The sequence below is a fragment of the Xylocopa sonorina genome, chromosome 8 (genome assembly GCF_050948175.1).
Source record: "Xylocopa sonorina isolate GNS202 chromosome 8, iyXylSono1_principal, whole genome shotgun sequence".
Taxonomy (NCBI): domain Eukaryota; kingdom Metazoa; phylum Arthropoda; class Insecta; order Hymenoptera; family Apidae; genus Xylocopa; species Xylocopa sonorina.
In genome coordinates, this window is record NC_135200.1 from 4,017,828 (window position 1) to 4,041,275 (window position 23,448).

The 23,448-nt window shown below is 45.4% G+C and overlaps 1 protein-coding gene across 4 annotated transcripts in view; it reads left to right on the forward strand.

The window, feature by feature from the left end:
* N (neurogenic locus Notch protein) overlaps positions 1-17,258 on the forward strand; it is a 245,395-nt gene extending 228,137 nt beyond the window's left edge. For 2 of the 4 annotated variants that reach the window (XM_076899550.1, XM_076899551.1), the window contains 6 exons: positions 9,585-10,128; positions 10,756-11,286; positions 11,609-11,841; positions 12,121-13,966; positions 14,143-15,929; positions 16,039-17,256. In XM_076899550.1, coding sequence (XP_076755665.1) covers positions 9,585-10,128; positions 10,756-11,286; positions 11,609-11,841; positions 12,121-13,966; positions 14,143-15,929; positions 16,039-17,105 — 6,008 coding nt within the window. In that variant the 3' untranslated portion in view covers positions 17,106-17,256. Of the gene's footprint in view, positions 1-9,584; positions 10,129-10,755; positions 11,287-11,608; positions 11,842-12,120; positions 13,967-14,142; positions 15,930-16,038 lie in introns of all 4 variants that reach the window. The other 2 variants (XM_076899548.1, XM_076899547.1) reach the window with 2 other exon arrangements.
* Positions 17,259-23,448: the final 6,190 nt, after the last annotated feature.

Genomic DNA, 23,448 nt, shown 5'->3' on the forward strand with positions numbered 1-23,448 from the left:
CGCAGGCATCCACCAGGGAATTTCAACGGCGTTTCTCTAAACGCAATCGCGTTTACGAGCGCGTGTCTGGCTTCCGGAACTTTTCCACTCCTTCCGGCGAACCACCGCCGCCCCGCCTTTCTCCTGGCAGCTATTTACAGTTACCCATCGATGCGCTCGTCAGAGTAAGGTTCATCGCCTCTTCGTGGAACTCGAGGATCATTTCGAGCCAAAGATTCCCGATTCCTGCCGATTTTTCCCCGGCTCGACTAAAGGCGCGGCTCGGACGGTCCGCGGAGTCGTTGAATTTTCGTCGTCGATCCCAACCTCGCGATCGGCCATTTATTCGCCCGTTATCTGCTCGAACGACGCTGGTATCAACGCGTCCGCGGTCTTCTGGGCAGGGTTCAAGCATCCCGTCTAGCGGATGCTTCTGTCAGCGGCGGAAGAGGGGGATGGTGGATACTCCTGCGTGGATTCTTTGGTCGAACGTTCCGAGAGGGATTTTACAGTTAACTTGGCCAGATATACGGCAGCCTGGCGGGCGTGTTTTTATGGGGAAAGAGGCGTGGGTAATGCCGTCATTTTCGCGTTGAATCGCCGCGGTGATCCGCGCCTTCTCTTCTAGGCGTCGCTCGTTTCGTTGCGCCTGGGATTAGGACGATGGAAAAACCGCGCCGCCTGCGAGCCGTGACGCTTCCTTTCGATCACGCGGCGGCCAATGATTTATGCGATAACATCGGGGAAAACGGGCATGTATTTCGATTTATCTTTTGACACGATGGCACTTCGATGGACGCTACGATTCTAGATAGACATTTGAATCGTTTTCCATAGAGGATCTTCTTCCATAGAGGATTGTTTCGAGATAGATTGTTGGTTTTATGGAAGACTTATGTCTTCGTAGAGGGTAAAATTTATATTTTTCTAAGCTGTATCCACGCGAAATGAGTTTGAAAGAATAACGCATCCCAACATCCCTTTTCTCAAAGTTGTAAAATTGTTTCCAGCAAAGCTCGAAATGACTCTTGCCCCTTTTAGCAAGTTACACCATAAAAGCGCGTAAAAACTGCCGACTTAACGTTCATATCGGAGTAATGTATCGCGTTGCAGAAGAAACACACTGGTTCATCTGACGGAAGCATAAATCAAAATTACTCGACGAGGAGCTATCAATCTTGAACTTATCTTCCATTTCAATTTATAACTGCAGTATACTACCGTGATAAGAAGTATATGTACCCACTACTGCAAGTAGCGTTGCGCAACTCGTATATTTTCCATTACGAGATCCCTCGACTTCGTGGTACTTCTCAATGGCACCGAGCAATTCCCTTTCAATCCGTTTTAATCAATAACTACAAGCGATAAATACAACGCAATTGATATAAATTCAATATTTGATGTCAAATTCCTATCACTTTTTCATCTTTCCACTAAGAGAAAATTAATCGAAGAACTTTAGCGAAAATAATGAAATCTGTAATGTACTGTATTATTGCACGTTCTCCTTAGCCCTTAGACATCTCATGAACACTCAAACGTTCACAATTTGCTCGTAACACTGAAGCATACAAACCCTCCACAAAAATGTTCAAATCTCGAGAGAAGGCGATTTAAAAAGTCCCCTGATCCGAAACGGTCGCCGAATACCGGACGATACCATGAAGACATCCTCGAAAGTGGTCGCCGTCAGGGGCGAAATTTATTCGCCGCATTATAACGCGTCCCGTTCGCCTAACGAAGTCGGTCCCATCGGCGCTGGGACCAGGAAAAGAGAGCCATCCGCGTACGGTGTCCTCTCATTTCCTTGATGAGAGAAGGGGCCCTGATGAGGCGCTCTTTTTCATTCGATTCGGTGAATAACCAGCGAACCACCGGCGGCGACTCGACTTCGCGTCGCTGGCCTGCGACTCGTCATTACGTCGGCGCGCATTAACTTCGTCGCCGTGGACGATCGAGGTGGACAGCGGGCGCTCTCTCAGGTAGCTCGAAGGCTGCCTCGAGCGTAGCCGCGACCGTTAATCGCGACAATCATCCGGGCTCTCGCAGGTGCTCTCGCCTCTTCGTCTTCGTCCCCGTCGGCCGGCCTCTTCCTCTTCGTCGTCGACCTTTCACCCTGGAAACGCTCGCCGGGGAAGCTCGCTTTGATCGCTCGGAACGCTCGTCTTATTACCCCCGCTGTAGTTGCAGATGGGCGCGCGGATGGCCGCCTCGCGTTCGCTCGAATTACGCTGATTGAAAGACGGAAGGGAGAGAGACGCGTCGAGGGTGGTTAGCTCTTCGATCAAGCTCCTCTCGAGATGTTTGTAGACGTTTATGACGATTATCGGTAGGTGGATTGCGCACGGAAGTTCTTCTGCGTGAAATCTGCTTTCTTATAATAGTAATATATGCATTGAAATTTATTTATTTATATAATTACGTAATTTTTTCTATTACAAACTGAGGCATAAAGAATATCGCGTTGTAATAAGTTTATTACCATATTTCAACTAGTTTTAACGATCGAACGCTAAAGTATTCGTGCACATATTACACATTGGAGCACTGAACGCGATTAACATCTGAGTACTGCAATAACATTCTTCGACAATCTTACACGTATCGCCGTACTTCTGCGCGCAACTACATTCTCGCATATCAACTTCAACTAACTCCGGGTGCAAAAAATACATGCGCGTACACACCACAGAGCGCACAACACGATCCCACGATAAAAATGAAACGGATCCGAGGCTGAAGCTTCGCCGTTAAAAAACCGCGAGGCGAGGCCTGCATTAACCGAAGGAATCAGGAACAGAATTCCAACGCCTCCCTCGTTACCGCTTAAATTTAAGGACCGTCTCGTTAAGAAGCTCGGGGGAGCCCATATCCTGGTTGCGTTTCGATGCGTCGAGAGCGGCGCAGAAGAAACTACCCGCGCGGATTTCACCGAAACGAGACAAGAAACGAGGCTGATTGGGAGCTGATAAAGGATTCCTCGTTAATACGCGGATTCCGTGACAAGCTCTCCTTTCCATAATTAAGCCGAACGACGGACCCACGGCGGAGCGGACGCGCCGCGAAAGCATCGCGAGGGACCAGCTCGAAACACGATCCGGGGGATGAAGTCATCGTTCGCGTTCGTCGCGCAACGATCGTCTCCTCGATTGTTTCTCGATCCACGGCTCCTCTCGATTCGGATCGATACAAGGGCCGAGTCGCCTCGATCGTTGGGTCACGTAGGATCCTCAAAGGGTTCCGCGACCGCACAGTAATGCCAACGATGTGTTTGATGGGCGTCGTCAATTTGGTCGCCGCTGAAGGCATCTCGAGGAAGAAGAAATTGCGTTGCTCTCCGTCTCTCTCTTGCTCCCTGTTTTTCTCCTCGGCTCGATATTTGAGACTCGAAGAGAGGTTTCTTTCATCTTGTCTCCTCGAAGAAAAGCGATCGTTACGGCGTTGTCGGGAGGTCGAGACGGGGATTAAACGAGCCGAGATGTTTGGTACCCATGGTTGGAACGCTTGATCGTGTGCTTCGCGTCTTATTTCGATCGGTTTCCTTTGCTCTGCCAACTATCGTAACGAATTGTATTTCGCATCGCTTCGCTAGAAGTAAATTCTGCTCTCCTGCTTAAAAAGTATAATTTCGAACGAAAGCTTCGCGCGATCAATCCTTCAGGCTTGATTGCGAGCATAATTTCAGTGCACACGCTTCGAGCCTTGAAGTAAAGTTCGAACGGATCATTTTTCAAATCACCCCGCCGACATACGTATATTCCATCTATTATCTGCGATTTAAAAATCGTCGAGAGCCGCGCGTCAGATTCGTATCACGATCGGCTAATAACATTCGTGGCGTCGTTCGAATGTAAAGCGGCATCTTTGAGATCGCTTCCTCCATCGTTGTAATCGTTCGATACCAGCCTCGATACATATTCAACGTGACTGGCTGCGCGGGCTGCATGCAGGAAGCGCAGAAACGAACCGCGGCGCTCATTTAAATTAGAAAACCGATATCTCGTTACTGGTGAGCTCGATCCATTTCGCGAGGATACGAGCGCCTCGCGTAGGACGCGCGCGCCCGCTCGGTGGGTGGCGACTGATGTTGATTAACAATCTACGCGACGCGCTCTGTTATCTCGCGCATAAATTACGTCCCACGTGGAATTCGCGATCGATCGAAGGCGAGATAAAGGATTTTTGGCCTCTCGCCACGAATTCCTAATTAATTCTCCACATCTGAATTCCTTAAATCGCTGCAAAACTTGAAAAGTATTAATTCCACAGCGCGAATCGTTGCGATCAAACGTATCGAACCGTAGAATTCACGCGCGAGATATCAAATGTTCCGTTGTCGAAGAAAAATCGCAATCGATTCGAATTACTCGGAGGCACTGTTTCTCACACGTCGTCGTGTAAAGCCGCTTGGTGAATTCGCGTTCGTTAGGCGTTCGCAGTCGAACGCAAAGAGGCGTCGATGGGACGGGGAGAAGGACGGAAGAGGAGAGGACGAAGAGGACAGGTGAGAGGCGCCCTCGATGGTGAAGGAAGGGGTCAGAGGAGGATGGATCGCGGATAGTGCATCCGCGAGCCGTGTGTTGGGTTTCGCATAGTTTATCAATGCGCGTAGGCTGGTTCGGGAACACTGCCGAGGCAATAGATTACAATTATCCGAACACGCCTGGCTAAACGTGGGAGTTGCCAACGCGGACACGAGGAACGACGCGGATCCGATTCTATCGCCTATTCTCTTCCACGTCGAACCGCGCTCTCGTCCCTTCAAGACTTTCTTCGTTCGAGGGAGACGGAGACGAGCGCGGAATTCGAAATTATGCGATTCGTCGTCGTGGAAGGGATTAGAGACAGATGTAATTGGAAATAATTCATGCAGTTGTGACTTCCAGCTATTTTTCTTTCGCATTTTCCGACTTCTTCTCACAGTGACGTGACGTAGACGTCTGCTGATAGGAAAGCTGTGTTTCTACAAGGATTCTAAACAAATACTGAAAATGGCAAAAATAAATAATGCATACATTTTGATTTTGAAATAGATACAACAAATATTCTGACAAAAGATAACCGCACGATATGTATTTATTATTGATATTGTAGAAAATACAAAGGAAGCTTCCACAGCTTCCATAGACTGCACGTCACTGTATTTTCAATCTTCGTATGAATGAGTTTGAAAGGTTTTTTAAGTCAGTTATAAAGCGTACCTATTCATCACTCATCGGTGAACCATCGACAGCGCTGGTTCGAGAGCTCTCCTCGACTCGGTGACGAGCGATAGCATTCCACTGAATTGACGATCACACAAGTCCCTCCAGGTATTCCTTTACCATTGTTCCGCAATTCTCGATACCGTTAGCCATAGCGCCGCGAGTCGATTTCTGTCTGATTCGTTTCCGCGATACGGAAACGATCTCAAGGTTCAGTCGACGAAGGAAACGAGTCGTCACCATCATCGTCGCTCAGGCACACGTAATCTCCTACGCAGGTCCAAAGAAATGAAATCCCCATTGGTGCGTTTCGAGTCGAGGTCAGATGCGTCGCGTCCGTTCGATTTTCGCGCTTCTTCGCAACGAATTGATCGTTTCTACCTTTGCGATCTTGTTCGACGATACTCTGGATTTTCTCTTCAGTTGAAATTTGTGAGAATATTGGAACAAAGCGTGATCTTTAAAGTAAATAATTTAAATTCTTATTGAGTACTATTAGTATTTGGTACGATAAAAAATAATATTTAGTTAAGAAGAGTTGAATAGAATTTTTAACGCGAACAAATCCATAGGAAGCTAGCAGAGGTTTGTCATTAAAAACACGTGAAACGCGACGTTTATCGCAGGATGCATGCATCTTCCAAAGACAACACCAGCTGCCAGACCACTCGAGGCAGAAAATCCGGGCGCATTGCTATCCACAGTGTTAAAAGAAGAGGTTCCTTTTTATAAACAGCGCCTGCAGTCACCTAAAAACAGGGTTCGGACACTTGGACGTCCGGGAGGGGAAAAGTTCTACGTGACCACGGACGAACGAATTAAATGCTTTCGAATTGATTACACCTTTCCTCGATCTAAATTACATATTTACTCTTTTTGCCATTGGCTAGCAGCGCTCAAGACGTTCTCACGAGAACCAGCCCTTAAATGCATTATTAAATTACCTCAAACCCCTGATTAAATTAAACCCACGATTAGCAGCGCGTTTTTTAACGGACGCTAAGAAAGAAAAGTCCAGCGAGCGTCGTATTTAATTGAACGACCGATGCAAAAACCATTGAGGGGCCATAAGAATGGCTGTCTATCAATGTGAACCGTCGTTTCACGGTGTCTTTCTCTTTTTTTATTTTTGTCCCCCTATGAGGCGCGCGGGAAACAAAGTTCCAATATTAAAATCGCGAGGAAAGACAATGGCGTGTTAACTCAGCGTTGAAAAATGTTTCTGCCCCTGCAACCCCGCCTCGTGTGTCCACGGACGTCTTTAATAATTCAAACGATACGCGTTTCTGCGGGCGTATTCGTATGGATACACGCGCACCGTCTCCCAACACCGATAGAACTGTGGTAAATATTTATTTTTCCCCCCGTTTACAAATCTGCGCGAACGAAAGGGATCGCGAGAGATCTAAGAGATTTCATTTCAATTTCATCGCGCCCATTTAATACTCATTTGCACGCTAAAATCGTCTCCGTGTTTCGCGTAACAATAATCTAGAATTATTAGAAATTACTTTTACTTCATCTACAATTTCTTTTTCTTTAATTAATATAAAAAAATGTAGATATATTTTAGTAGCGTATTACAATCAGAAGTTGGTATTTAATTAATTTGAAATAAAAATATCTACTTCCCATTGCTATCGTTGATACGTTCAAATTGTTCGAAGAGATTGATCGCCTTCGTTACGCCATTGTTTGCAAAATCCTAGGCGGATGGTAATGCGGCGTTGAATACGCAAATCCGTTCCGGAAGAAAAATCAGTGCACGCTGCTCAATGATTCATGACGTTCAGAAATTTGTGGTGTGCAATGCCCTTAAGGATTCGAGAGGAAACGACGAAGATCCGCCGCGGCGTACGTGCGCGCACAACTGAATGAACCGCATCATTGTCTGAATAGGAAAAGAGACGGAGAAATATTAAACGAATGTGAATACGATAAAAATCCGATCCGTGCGTCATCCGGTCGACGATCGGCATCGATATATCCGAGAGCATGCAGCTGTCGACTGCAATCCATGATATTTTCAACGAAAAAGCTTACTTTTGCCTGATGGAACGATTTAGACAGATGTGCAGATCAAATATTCTAACATAATAATTTTAATGAATTACGCATTGGACAAATAACGTGAGAAACTTCGTAGTTTTATAGTTTTTTTTAAATAATTAAGCATTCGATACATATAAATTCGTTTGTATAAAAATAAATGTAAAGTAAGCATGTGTGACTTTGTGAATACTGTTTATAATATTTCTTAAAAATTGTACAACATAATATTCTGATTTAAAAAGAATAAGATTCGTAAAATGAAACAACAGCTCGTAGGAATTCTTGAATTACTTAGAAATGCTTCGAAATATTTGGAAAATGAAGAAAATGATGCCGGTTTATTACAGATACGTGTGCATGCGCGGAGAGACACTTAGAATTTCATGTAAACTTTCTTCTCGTTGGAGAAATACATTCCTCCGCGGCGAATTTGGTATTTGTACGACACAGCGTTCGCCGTTCGAGCGAACCTTTATAACGCGGAAGGCCAAGCGCGACCCGAACGATAACTTTCTCCCATTGAGAAGTCCGCCATACACGGGCAAGGAATCTATCGATAGCCGCTGTTGGGATTCATTACTGAATTCCCTCGCGTATTCCTCTAAATTAGTTCTCCGCCAATTAACTGGACGCCATTTCGGTCGCGTCTAAAGCCGCCGGAAGTTGCGCGAGTCCTCCGATTTCGACTCTGACGAGCCACTTTCGCGTTTCTGTAATTTCACAGCCCATTTCGATTTCCACCTATTATTTCTTTTTCATTTCACAAAAACTCTCGATAATAATGCGTCCTGAAATAATTCCCGTATCGAGTCGATCCTTTAAATTATCTTCTAAATCCTAAAATCGTTATAATTCCTCCAAACAAAGAAAATGTTAATTCCAAAAATTAAGTAGAATCTTTATTAAAAATTGGAGACAGCCAACGACACCACGATCCAACCGTCACATCCGGGTACCACGTCGATTACTACCATCGATAATTGTCGCCATCATCGGGGACGCTCGTTCGTCGGATAAGAAAAAGGCGCGAACAGTCGATCGATCAAAGACGTAATTAACGGTGGGCGCCCATCTGAGTCCTCCTTGGCAATAACTGCGCCTAATTGAGGCTAATTGCCACGGTCGCCCAACTGACGACTTTATTCGCCCGGCCAGAAACGGTCGTAATTTCGCGGATTGCTCTTAACGCGAAAAGAAGCTGTTTCTCTCGATGATCACCGTAACGCGGGCCTGTACCGTTATGCCCGAAACGTCGAAACGATCCGATCGTACGAGGGTTCTGTTGATTTTCGACGATCGTGTGTAACAGTGGTGGTAAGTATTTTTTGCAGGTCCGTGAGATACATTGAAAATTATTCCCCAACTGGGTATTACGCGTCGTTCTCGAGAGAAACTGTTTTGGGCTGCGTGATCAGTAGCCGCATCGTGCTCGTCAGAAATTGGCGTCTCGCGGCGTTTTTCGTTTAATCGAATTGAAAGATCGCACGTTGGACTGCATCGAGCCATACGATTGCTCGTTTGTATACAGCAATGCACACGCGTGCACTGTATTTGAGATTTTAGCATCGTTTCTGGTGGATGACTTTCACCCATTCGTTTCTAAAATGAATCGCACTCGCTACTCGTTTGTTCTGATAAACTGAAAATTGGAGATTGGATAATACTACGGACGTGATTTACTAAAGTATAATGATATCGCAAAATAATAATGAAATAATAAATGTGTGGCTAGTACCAGAAATATATTTAGAATAGAAAGGGAACGGTACGTTTAAGTACGTTAAGGTTTATAAGGTCACCGATTAAATGTAAAACGGGAGCTGATTTCGTGATTGATCGAACCGCCGCCGTGCACTTTGGGAGTGGTAATGAACACGTTTTCCGTGCCACGGTTACGGCAACGCGCTCGCTTCCTGAATCATCGACGTAATTGAATCTTCCCGATACCCGCGTTCGGAGTGTATCAAACTTTAATTTTATCGGTTCAAAACGCGGCGTGGCGATCTTCGCGGGCAACAAGAGCAAAAAATACCCGATTTACCGAGACCGGTCTAATTATGCGGTTCGCGAGCGTTTACCGTTCGAAGAGTTCAAGTGGTCATCGAATCGTTACTCTCTGATCGAACATCGAATACAACCTTCCTTTTCCTGCTTTGCGCCAACGTAAAAATACTATTCACTTTAAACTGAGCAACTCCAATTGGTCAAAAACCACGAATTTCATAATTTAAAATATCGAAGAGTCCACTGCGTTTGATCGCAAACGCCGAGAAAGCCTTGCTTTTCTACAATTATCTACCGCGAGATAGAGGATGGATGGAATGAAAATCGCTATTCTTTTTCCAGGTTTCACCGGCACCCAGTGCGAGATCGACATCGACGAATGCGCGGCGAAGCCATGCTTGAACGGCGGCGTCTGCACCGACCTGATCAACTCGTTCAAGTGCACCTGCGCGAACGGATTCGCCGGGTCCCATTGCCAGATCAACATAGACGACTGCGCCTCGTCGCCGTGCAAGAACGGCGGTATCTGCCAGGACTCGATCGCGAAGTACACGTGCGACTGCCCGCCAGGGTTCACCGGAGCTTCCTGCGAGACGAACATCAACGACTGCCAATCGAACCCCTGCCACAGCGGCACCTGCATCGACGGGGAGAACAGCTTCAGCTGCAACTGCTTCCCAGGGTTCACCGGGCAGCTATGCCAGACGCAGATCGACGAGTGCGAGAGCAACCCGTGCCAGTTCGGAGGGAGGTGCGAGGACCGTATCAACGGGTACCAATGCATTTGTAGACCCGGAACATCCGGAACGAACTGCGAGGTGAACGTGAACGAATGTTACAGCAATCCATGCAGGAACGGAGCGAGGTGCATCGACGGGATCAACAGGTGAGTCTACGGTCCCCTGGCTCTCTGGGTCGTTGTCCCTCGGACGTTGGAAGCTTTTCGATTCGCTCACCCTGGCGAGACCTCGACTGCGCAGTTGGAAATTACCTAGACGCATTCCATATTGGTTAACGAGTTTCCGATTCCGTTCTTCTTTTTAGCGGATTCAGGTCTTTCGAGGATCGTTGGGACCTGCGAGTCTCATTTCCGAACGGTCACGATTTACGAACGAAAATGCTACCTCGCATCGACGTACATTTGTACTCGGTATCATATCTAGCGATCCTTGATTTCGTGAACGATCGCGAGAGATCGAACGTCGATGCGATAAAAAAAAAAAAAAAAAGAAACCAGAACTCTCGCTACGAAACTCATCGCAAGGAACGAAAGAACCGATCGACTACCGAATTGTAAAATAAAAGAACAAAGAAAATTCTTCGTCCTCCCATCGACCGCTAAATGCGAGCGAAACCCACACCATCAGAATCTGGCAAAATTCACTCCACCGTATACGATCCACCGATAGAGCATGCAGCTTCCGCGCGAGCACCCAATCTGGCAAAATCTCTCTTCATTCTGACCCGCTGTCGTCGCTTCCATTCTCAGTGGACACGGTGTGTTTCCTTCCAGGTACTCGTGCGAGTGCAAGCCAGGCTTCACCGGACAGCACTGCGAGACGGACATCAACGAGTGCGCGAGCAGCCCGTGCGCGAACGGTGGCCGATGCATCGACCTGACAAACGGGTTCCGCTGCGAGTGCCCTCGCGGCTACTTCGACGCTAGATGCCTCAGCGACGTCGACGAGTGCGCGAGCAACCCCTGCGTGAACGGCGGTACCTGCGAGGACGGCGTCAACCAGTTCATCTGCCACTGTTTGCCCGGCTACGGTGGCAAGCGATGCGAGGCGGACATCGACGAGTGCGGCTCGAACCCGTGCCAGCACGGCGGCACTTGCAACGACCACCTGAACGGGTACAGTTGCAAGTGCCTCGCGGGGTACGCCGGTACCAATTGCGAGACGAACATCGACGATTGCGCGAACAACCCCTGCCAGAACGGCGGCTCTTGCATCGACCTGGTCAACGACTACAAGTGCGTCTGCGAGCTGCCGCACACCGGGAGGAACTGCGAGGAGAAGCTGGACCCTTGCTCGCCTAACAAGTACGGATTCGGGTATATCGGTTCGAGAGATCGGTGATTTCTCTCGCTGAGAAATCTGTAAAGAGTGGATGAAATAGCTTGGATGTACAATTTTCGGATGTTTCTGAAAATTTAATGCTACGTATGGATGTTGCAGCGTATTGTGTTATTTCTACTATTTTTTCTATTTTTAATACTAGGCACTTAGCGTCAATGAATTTTGTGAAAAGTTCTTATACTTTTTCATTATCGCGTCAATTTGACACTAAGGGGGAAATTGAATTGGCAAAAAGGGGGATCAATTTTAAACGAATGACGCTAATCCGTTCACATTTCGTTACAGATGTCTTCACGGCGCCAAGTGCTCGCCATCATCGAACTTCCTCGACTTCGCGTGCACTTGCACGGTCGGTTACACTGGCAGACTCTGCGACGAGGACGTCGACGAGTGTGTAATGACGTCTCCGTGCAGAAACGGCGCTACCTGCAGAAACACGAACGGTTCCTACCAGTGCCTGTGCGCGAAAGGATACGAGGGTCGTGATTGTATCATTAACACCGACGACTGCGCTTCTTGTAAGTGTCGGATGCTAATGGAGGGCGTTAAGTCCAAACCTTATGCACCTCCGTCGAAAAAGCTTTACTACGCTTCCTCGAAACATCTTCAACGAACCTTTATACAATATAAATTGCTCTTGTCACCGAAGTGGATAAAACCATTTTAATAGTTTTCCTAATTAGATTTGGATTTTGATCTTTTATCGCGCAGACAATTTCTAAACCATGGATTAAGCAAGTCTATCGATACTTTTAAACGTGGATGTTCCTCGACTAACGTAAATATACCGTTTACAGTTCCCTGTCAAAATGGCGGCACATGCTTGGACGGCATCGGCGACTATACGTGCCTCTGCGTCGACGGTTTCAGCGGCAAACACTGCGAAGTCGACGTCGACGAGTGCCTCTCTCAGCCATGCCAGAACGGCGCCGTCTGCAAGGAATACGTAAACTCGTACACTTGCCAATGTCAACTAGGATTCTCCGGTATAAACTGTCAGACCAACGACGAGGACTGCACCGACAGTAGCTGCATGAACGGCGGCAAGTGCATCGACGGCATCAACAACTACACCTGCGTTTGCAAACAAGGTTACACCGGCTCGAACTGCCAGTATCGGATCAACGAGTGCGACAGTTCGCCCTGTTTAAACGGAGCCACTTGCCATGACCACGTTCAGTATTACACGTGTCATTGCCCTTATGGATACACCGGAGCCAGATGCGACCAGTACGTCGACTGGTGCGTGGACAGCCCTTGTGAAAACCAGGCTACCTGCGTCCAACACAAAAACAAGTACCACTGCAATTGCTCGCCCGGTTGGACCGGCAAGGTCTGCGACGTCGAGATGGTTTCTTGCAAGGACGCGGCTATAAGAAAGGGCGTGCCCGAGAAGAACCTCTGCAACAACGGTACCTGCGAGGACATTGGTAACAGTCATCGCTGCCACTGCTTGGAAGGATACACGGGATCCTATTGCCAGGAGGAAGTGAACGAGTGCGATTCTGCGCCTTGCCAAAACGGTGCCACCTGCAAGGACCTAGTGGGGTCCTACCAATGTCAATGCACCAAGGGTTTCCAAGGGCAGAATTGCGAACTGAACGTCGACGACTGCAGACCGAATCCTTGTCAGAACGGCGGCACGTGTCACGATCTTATCAGCAACTTCAGCTGCTCGTGTCCACCCGGTACATTGGGCTTCATCTGCGAACTGAACGTCGACGACTGCGCCGTTGGCACTTGTCACAACAACGGGACGTGCACCGACAAGGTCGGAGGGTTCGAGTGCAAGTGTCCTCCTGGCTTCGTGGGACCTAGATGCGAGGGTGACATCAACGAGTGCCTGTCCAACCCGTGCGCCTCGCCAGGGACGCAAGACTGCGTGCAACTGGTCAACAACTACCACTGCAACTGCAAACCTGGTTACATGGGTCGCCACTGCGAGGTGAAGGTGAACTTCTGCGACAGTTCGCCGTGCCAGAATGGAGGCGTTTGCACCGCGAAGCAGGCCGGCCACACTTGCATCTGCCCCAACGATTATTATGGGAACAACTGCGAGTTCGCGGGTTCCTACTGCGACACGGAACCATGCGCGAACGGCGGCACTTGCAGAGTGTCCGAGTTGGAGGTCGGATACAGATGTTACTGCCCACCCGGAATAACCGGAGCCAACTGCGAGACAGACGCCAGGGACGAGTGCGCTAGTAACCCGTGTCGACAGTCGAACGCCGTTTGTAAGAACCTCCTTGGCGATTACGCCTGCGACTGCCCGCCGAAATGGACCGGGAAGAACTGCGAAATTTACGACCCCAACTACGGTGGAGGCATCTTCGGCAGCGTGAACTCGAACGTACCGAAGACTATGAACGCTTACGACCACGATCTGGAGATGGAGAAAAAGAAGTGCATCGAGAACGGGTGCAAGGAGAAGTCTGGTAACCACCAATGCGACGAGGAGTGCAACAGATACGCCTGTAACTTCGATGGGAACGATTGCTCGTTGGGTATTAACCCGTGGCGCAATTGCACCGCGCCTATCAAATGTTGGGAGGTTTTCATGAACGACGTGTGCGACGATGTTTGCAACAATGCCCAGTGCCTGTTCGACGGTAGAGATTGCGAGAGAAAATTGGCACCGTGCAAGTAAGTGATCGTAACTTAATTGAATTATAATAAAACTATAAAATAAATCTGGACTAAATTGCGGTATCTTCCAAACGATGTATTTTCAGAAGACGAGTTGTGAACATGTCAAATAACCTTGACACAAATATCTCATTTTTAATATCTTTATCTAATTTCTATTCCAATTCTTACAGTCCCATCTACGACGCCTACTGTCGCAAACACTACGCCAACGGATATTGCGACTACGGTTGCAACAACGAGGAGTGTAACTGGGACGGCCTCGACTGTGACAAAGAGTATCCTCCATCTCTGGCGGAGGGTGTGATTTCTGTAGTAGTGAGGATGGACATGCAGACGTTCCGTGCGAACTTGGTCAAATTTCTTCGCGAAATTGGCCACGAACTGAGGACCACCTTGAGGGTGAAGCAAGACGAGCTCGGCAATGACATGATATACCCGTGGAAACGAGAGAAAGACCCTGGACGGCAAACCAGCTTCTTTGGTCGACCAACCACGATCTACACCAACAGCGAAAGCGGCGTGATCGCTTATCTAGAGATAGACAATCGAAAATGTACCGTCACGCAGGGAGCGGTGTGCTTCCCATCGGCCAACGAGGCAGCGGAATACCTGGCAGCCACCGCATCCAAGAACTCCCTGTCTGGAAACTTCCCAATCGAGCAGGTTCGAGGTGTGGTTGGTCCTCAAGATGCAGAGTACCCGGAATCACCGACGAACTACAAGTACGTCTTCATCGGTGTGGTAATAGTAGTCCTCGGCGGGATGCTAGTGGGTGTTTTGGTCACCGCGCAGAGGAAGCGGGCGGTGGGTGTCACCTGGTTCCCAGAAGGATTCTTGCGCACCAACAGTGGCAGTGGTCAACGTCGCAGGTCGAGGAGGCGTGGTCCGGATGGACAGGAGATGAGGAACCTGAACAAGCAACCTTCCGGGAACTGCATAGACCTCGACGTTGGAAACGGAAGGGCGCAACAGTGGTCGGACGACGAGTCAGATTTGCCACCTTCGAAGAGAATGAGAGCCATAGAACCTGGATACGCGAGCGACCACACCGCCATCACCGATTACGAAGAAACGGAACCTCGAATGTGGACGCAACAGCACTTGGACGCAGCGGAGATTCGCAGACCCGACGCTGGAGTTCTGACACCACCTAGCCTCGAGCACGGTCAAGACGTGAACGCCAGAGGGCCTTGCGGAATGACACCGTTAATGGTAGCTGCTGTACGAGGTGGTGGATTGGACACTGGCGAGGAGGAGGACGAAAGCGATGGTACAGCAGCTGTGATCGCTGATTTGGTCGCTCAGGGCGCAGACTTGAACGCTACCACGGATAAAAGCGGCGAGACGTCTCTTCATTTGGCGGCTAGGTACGCCAGAGCCGACGCTGCGAAGAGACTCCTCGACGCTGGAGCGGACGCTAACTCTCAGGACAATACCGGTAGGACGCCGCTGCATTCCGCCGTTGCTTCTGACGCGATGGGAGTATTCCAGATCCTATTGAGGAACAGAGCGACGAATCTGAACGCTCGCATGCACGACGGAACCACGCCGCTCATTCTGGCTGCTCGTCTCGCCACCGAGGGAATGGTGGAGGATCTCATTAACGCGGACGCCGACATCAACGCGGCTGACAACAGCGGAAAGACGGCTCTCCACTGGGCTGCTGCTGTCAACAACGTTGACGCTGTGAACATATTATTGGTCCACGGCGCGAACAGGGACGCCCAAGACGACAAAGACGAGACACCGTTGTTCCTTGCCGCAAGGGAGGGCGGCTTTGAAGCGTGCAAGGCGTTGCTCGACACGTTCGCCAATAGGGAGATTACCGATCACATGGACCGACTACCGAGGGATGTCGCCAGCGAGAGATTACATCATGATATCGTGAGATTGTTAGACGAACACGTGCCAAGATCGCCGCAGATGGTCACCGTGATACCGAACGGTCCACTTATGGGTGAGTCTTCTTTCATTTATTATATTATAACAACATACGATATCTTCGTACTTTGTGTTGTAAAAATTCCATGGTGTACTAAAATTTTCAATTCCTCTGTGTTCCGCAGGGTCACCAAATCATCCGCAACTGATCACGCACCCCACGGTGATCGGTTCCGCCCCGAAGCAAAACAAGTCGAAGAAGCGGCCAAAAACAGGGACCGCGGGAAACCCAAACAGTCCCGAGTCCGAGGGCGGAGTGGTGGTGGTGAGGCGAAAGCCGTCGATGAAAAAGCCGCCGGCGAAACGCGGCGCTCAGCCCCCAAACCAGGAGATCCCTCAGGGCGCGGAAGGTGCAGAGGGAAACCTGCCGAGCCCGTACGACAGCGCGAGCCTCTACAGCAACGCGGTACCAATGGTCAGTCAAACGGCGACGGCCAAGCAGCCGCCGCCGTACGAGGACTGCATAAAGGGCCAGTCGATACAGGGCCTTCCGAAGGTGGGCCTGGACACGTTCACGACCAATTACGGATTGCCTAATTTTCACGACCAACTACTAGCACCGCACCAACGACAAGCGCAGGTGATGGTGAATACGTTATCGCCGCCCTACAGCAATCAGTCACCACCGCATTCGGTGCAGTCGAATATAACCTTGTCGCCGCAGGCGAGCTACATGGGTTCGCCGTCACCGGCGAAAAGTAGACCCTCGTTGCCCACTTCGCCCACCCATATCGCTGCCATGAGACAGGCGACACATCAGAAACATGGCGGTATGCCACCGGTGGGTTTCGACTTCGAGAACCTCCCCTACTCCTCGAGTCAACAGCACCAACAACAACAGCAGGCGCAACAGCAGCAGCAGCAGCAACAACAACAGATGCAACAGACGCAGCAACAGATTCAACAGCAGCAGCAACAGCAGCAGCAACAACAGCAGGTGCAACAGCAAACGCCACAGTACCACCAATACTTGACGCCACCCTCTCATCATTCGGGACCGGATGTAACGCCGCAGCATCTGATGCAAGCGCCGGAGAGTTTTCCGACGCCGTCGCCTGACAGCCCCGGCCACTGGTCCTCCAGTTCGCCGCACTCAAACAGCGACTGGTCCGAGTGCATGGCGTCGCCCAACGCGTACGTCGCCGGGGCCGGACACCAGAGCAACAAGGGCTCCGAGGCGATCTACATATGAAGGCGGCGGTGCTCTCTTGCTCGCGCGAGTAAGTCCTAAGGCACACGTGAACTGTGATTAACTCGTCGAGCTCGAGGGCGATTCTCGCCGGCGTTTTTCTCGAGCGTGGCGTCTCGTCCCCGGTAGCGATGGGGATTCAGCGCGACGAACGCTCTATCGTAACGTCGACAATGTCACGACGAATTGTGGATCGAGCGTCGATGAATGCGTACACTGCTGCAGCTGCGTACAGGGTGCCCCGCGGGTTTCCGTGTAAACCTCCTCCTCCACTCGCGTCCTACGCGCAAAACTGAAACTAGCTCTGCGTTTAAAGCCGTGGAACATTGTAAAGAGTGGTTTGCACTGGGACCCGTGCGCGCGACGCTCTGTATATAAATATTTATAATAAAAATGTAGACGAGAATAAAGTTATACACGTGTATGTACGCGAAGAAAGATGATACTGCTGTTCTCTGGACAAGGAACGGACACGCGCGTACACACCGTTTACGGAGGTCGTTCAGCGATATTGTGCCTTTTTTTCTAAGGAGCGAAACGATCGTCGTAGAAGCAACGATGCGCGATCGAGATAATATAATAGACGATATTTTTATGCAACCTGCTGGTGCATCACGGCTCAACGAACAATGGTGCCTTCGACTTGCCACAGTGTGAAGACCCGATAGACAGTTCTCTTTATTCTTTTAAATAATAATTAGGAACGAGACCTTGCTATCTACAATAGTATTGTACATAGGACAATAATGGGACGCGAAGAATCGTTCACGCCGCCTCGAGCGTGTTCGACGAGGGACCACTATATAGAGTGTAATATGTAATATTCTATTTAAATATCTAACGCACAAACACTATCCATGAACGAGGAACGGGAAGAAGGTCCGTAAAACGCGCGAACGGAGGTCCGCGCGTCGGACAGAATGTCGAGGATCGTGCCTTCGGATATCATAGGGTGTAAGCAATTGTTGCGTAAGTAAATCGATTAAATTATGCGTTCTGATGAAACGCGACGCTTCCGAATGGCCTTCTTCAACACCGACCAATGCGAACCATTACTACTATTAAATGTAAGATACAAAGGCGACGTAACGCTTGTACGGTCGACGGGAGCCTCAGAGAATTCGTCTTCACCCCGCGAACGAATCGTTCCATACACAGACATTCCATTCGAGTGACGCTGCTTTGGTGTATCATTTAGAACTTTATCCTCTTTTCGTTGATTCGACAACGACGTAAGGAAATCTATGATCCACTCGACGGAACTTTTGAATATTCTTTTACTTTTCTTCTTCTTACTTATTTTAGCCATTTTCAGAATTTTCACAAAAATTTTGATATTCTTATTATATTTTGTATACTTATTATATTTTGTTTACTTAACTCGATACTTTCTCACCTGAAGGTAAGTTTCAAATATCTAGCTGCAGTTTGAATAATATTAATGTTAATATTTTCCCTGTAAGAAATGATTATACCGAACAATGTTTCAAAGATTTTCATGTAAAACTCGGACTACCGTAGTTTCTTAATCTTCCTTCAATAACTTGTTAAAGCAATTTCTATATGAAACAAAAAGGTTACGATCTAATCGAGTGAGATTCTCTGATGCCTCTTCTATACGTCGCCTGTCGAATCGTTTAATACTAACGAGCTAGCGTAACCGTAAATCGTCTAGTTACTATGTAAAAGCGTACGCGTGAACAGTGGATCGGCGGTTTTTGAATGAAATCAATAACGAACGGATGGTAAGACGATTCGCTGACCTCTCATCCGCCAAAGCCAAAACGAGAGGGTATTTCTGTTGGATTGAGAGAAAGAAAAAACGCGACAATCGGCGGCTGTAAGCGACTGGATCCGGATGGTATGTACGCATAATAGGATTAGGCATTATATCGTAGATTGTTGCGAGAGAAAAGAAGCAATTATCGTCGATTAGTCGAGGCAGATGAAGCTCGTGCACGCTTTTGCAATATCTTCAATCAGAGACGCGAATTAATTGGAACACACCGATAATCATGTTTTTTTCCTTATCAAACATTGTCTTTATATATAAATATATATATATATCTTTTTTTTTAAACTTGCTTTTTCTCTAGAGACGAAATTTATTGTAAATACTCTCTTACGCGCATTTTTTCCTATCCCATACTCTGTGTACTTCACCGTTTTACACCCGCTCATCTAACGTACTGTCGAGTACTATTTTTAAAAAAAAGTGTAGTAATTGTCTTTTCTCTCGATTTTGTACAAAACTGTTTTTACATATTTTTTTAATATTATGTAAGCTAGGTTATACTTGGTAGCTTTCGTAAGACACAGTAATAGCGTTTCCTTTTTATCGTATTACATTATGAATGATGGAACAGAGGAAAAAAATATACATATATATACGTAGAGATATATATATATTTTTTTGCAGGCGTACACGCGCCAGAGATAGATAGAGAGTGTGTGTAATTGACTGTTGCATGAAAGGATCGACGCGATTAATGCTCCTTGATGCAATTCTGAATTACATGTACAGCGATGTGACGAAGGTTTCCCACGACGATGGAACTACGAAGGGTCCAACGCAATTTCTATGAACGTATTTTTTCGCGAACCTGTAATGCTCCTAAGGAGAGACATTTTTTATTTATATATACGAAAAAAAGAAGTAACAAATATATATATATATATACATATGTATACATAGAGAATCATTGTAACGAATTATGTGTATCTTCACGCGACTGCCTTTGTATTTGTTAAAGCCACGAAAAGTCTGCCAAATAGCGAACGACGAAAATATCAAGAGATGAGATATGTTAATATGTATTTTTTCTTTTCTTTGTAATAGAGATAATTTTGTAAAAGCTGATGACAATAATCGCGCGATAGAATTCCTCGTAATCGATGAGCCAATTGATATTTTCGACCGGTACGATTCGTCGAGCATCGAAAACTGTGTAATAGGTAAATACGTAAAGAGATTGTACGTAAATCGGAGATTGTTAAACGCGAGTGTCATTCGATGGAAGGAAACGATGGCGGAGGAAAGAAAGCATTGTTAATGTGTTCAAAATTAGACAATATCCGATCTGCGACAAAAAATTTTCGATTTCTCACTGTGTTAACGGAGAAAATAACGCGATAGATAAGTAACACGCTCCAATTTACAGTTATCTACGATAAGTTAGAGAAACATCCCAATTATTATGATAGATCTTGTTATTCCTTTGTAACTTGTAAAAAGTACTGAGTTTTATTAGTCTTAACTATCCCACAAACTTAGGATTCGTTCGGTCCTACTATATCCTGCCCACCCCATCCACACCCCTCTCTTACTTTCCCTCATTGATCCCCTTTTTACTTCCGGTACCCCAATCCTCATATTTTTTATAAATAAGTTATGTCTTTTAAACAGATGTAATAATAAAGATAATCTAACATTCACAATAGGGTTGTTGTTCTGTTCTATTGTGCTATGCTTCCGCGTTTTATTCCTTAATAATTGTAAGCATAGATACTTTTTTTTAAGTATATTACAAACAGATTTTACACAACAATCAAATTGTATTATAGCAATAAAAAATAAAAAAACCTGAAAATTTCCCGAACGTACTTCGTTGGTTCTTCCTTTTTGTATCATCGATCGATTGCTCTTTCTCTCTCTCTCTCTCTGCGCTTGATGTTTCTTCTACGTAATTGCATACGACTATCGCAACACCGCGGAAACAGTAAAGCTATGATTTTAAATTAAAATCCCTCGATTATTTTAAATTATATCAATTTGTTAATCTAAGAAGAGAAGATTAAAGTTAATTAATTATAATTAAGAATAAAAATTATACGCTAGTCATAAATTTCTTCCTTGATGCTAGGAGAAAGTATTGTGAAAATTGTTCACTGTAAGGTAACTTAAAAATAATATTCAAATATTAATTTCAATGGCGTACTTCTAAATGTTTCGTGTTAACTTCTGCTTCAGATCGTTGAAATGAATGTTACAATTTTCTTTGGAAAATTTCATTCTTATTATCCACGGCGCTATCACCTAGAAAAGTATTTAAATCTGGTCACACATCGTTACCGATGATGAACTGACCGACTAAGGGCGCCATCTTTTCAAAGATTCCTCAAACTGATCGCTGTCCCTGTCCATAATAAAAATAAGTTGTAGTTGTTTAACAAATTGTGAACTATTGAATAAATTCAAATTTGTATGAACTCATGAACAATAAATCTTATATAACTTATACTATAACTTATATATTATGAAATTTCTATAAAATAAGAAAAATATCGATTAAATTCTATACTAAAGCATTTCTTTCTTCTTCTTGAAAATCTGATGATCATTCTTTTATAAATAATAGCTTTAAGTTGTTTGCAATTCAAGTGAAATTTTTCACTGCTCGGGCATTAGTTTCAGTACTCTTAGAGATGGCGCCAGTAATTCTTAAGTAGTTCTCTTCGCTGCTGAAGTGATGTAATTGTGTACGACCAGTTTGAGCACTTTTCACAGAGATGATGCCAGGAGTTCCAGAGTAGGGTCGGTAACATTTGTCTCACTCTTTCTTATAGCTTTCTTATATATCTTTCTCTCTCTTATCTCTAAAGCGGGAAATATATAATAAGTTAAAATAAAACTAATGAGTTACAATATAATATTTCTTCTATCTATCGACGCAATTAAATCAATTTAATTAAAACTATTCTAAATCAATTTAAATAAAATTAACCTATGGCAGCCATTGGCTTTTAATTATTTATCCAAAAATTTTTAATTGTATCATATCACTGTATGATACAATTAACAATCATATATTAAATAATTAAAACCCGGAGATTGCTGTGAATGGAGACCTACCCTAACCACGTCCCATCCACTCACCTTTTATACAAGATATTATTAAATAAAACCTCCTTTCAATGTATGCCATAAGTTTTAATCATATTTAAATTAATTTAAATAGAGTCTAATTTTAAGGAGAAAATTTTCTGGAATAATTGTAGTAGATATACTCTTGCTAAACTATACATTGTATAATACATACAGTGCTGGACAAAAGTATTGGCACAGCATGATTGTTATGATAAAAATGCTTATAACTATGAAACAAATTGTTAAAAAGGAAAAATTTGTTTACACGTTTATTTATTTATTATTCTAGATTATTATTTAACAGAAACAGTAATATAAATAAAGTGATATGCGAAATAATAACAAAAACATATTTATTGAGCGTTTTAAGCATGGACAAAAGTATTGGCACATTATACAAAATTTAGTGTAGTTGTATCTCTCCGAAAAAAATCCGATTGTCACTTGATGGTATAGGTAGGGGATTCCCTGATAGTCATTTTTTCTAACAGTCATCCTTAAGTTCAGTCGATTAGCAACATAGGAAATATAACAAGCAACAATGTCAAGAAGAGGGAAAGAAACTACAAGTGAAGAGAGAAAAATAATATTAAATTTGCACAAAATGCGAAAATCTTATAGTGAAATAGCAAAAAGTGTTAATAGAAGTCGATTCACTATTAGAAGTGTCGTAAAACGATTTGAGAATCAATCAGATTTCAAAAGTAGGAATCGAAGTGGACGTCCCTCAAAGTTAACAGTTAGAGAAAAACGGAAAATTGTAAAGGAAGTGAAAATAAATTGTAAATTAAACTCATCACAACTTAGAGCAAAGTTAAATGAAGAAAATAAAAAAGAAGTAAGTTCGAAAACTATACGGAGAGTGTTAAAAGATGCGGGATATTCTGCGTGTGTCGCAAGAAGGAAACCATACATATCCAAGAAGAATCGGAAGATGAGAAAAGAATTTGCAAAAGAATTTATAAAAAAGGATCCCACATTCTGGAATAACGTATTATTTTCAGATGAAACTAAATTTAATATATTTAAATCAGATGGCAGAGTATTAGTTTGGAGAAAGCCAAATACGGAAATGGATCCACAACATTTACAAGCCACTGTGAAACATGGAGGAGGTGGAGTCATGGTATGGGGTTCCATTGCAGCGTCTGGGGTTGGCGAATTAGTATTCATAGATGAGATTATGGACAAATATGTATATTTAAATATATTAAAGGAAAATTTATTTAAAAGTGCTAATAAATTAAATCTCCCGCGTGATTTTTATTTTCAACAAGACCATGATCCAAAACATACTGCCTATATTGTACGACAATGGATCGTTTACAATACCGCACATACATTAAATACCCCACCCCAGAGTCCAGACATGAATCCCATCGAACATGTTTGGAATGAATTAGAAAAAAAAATTAGAAAATATAATATAACAAACAAAAACCAATTAAAAGCTATTATTTTACAAGAATGGAACAATAT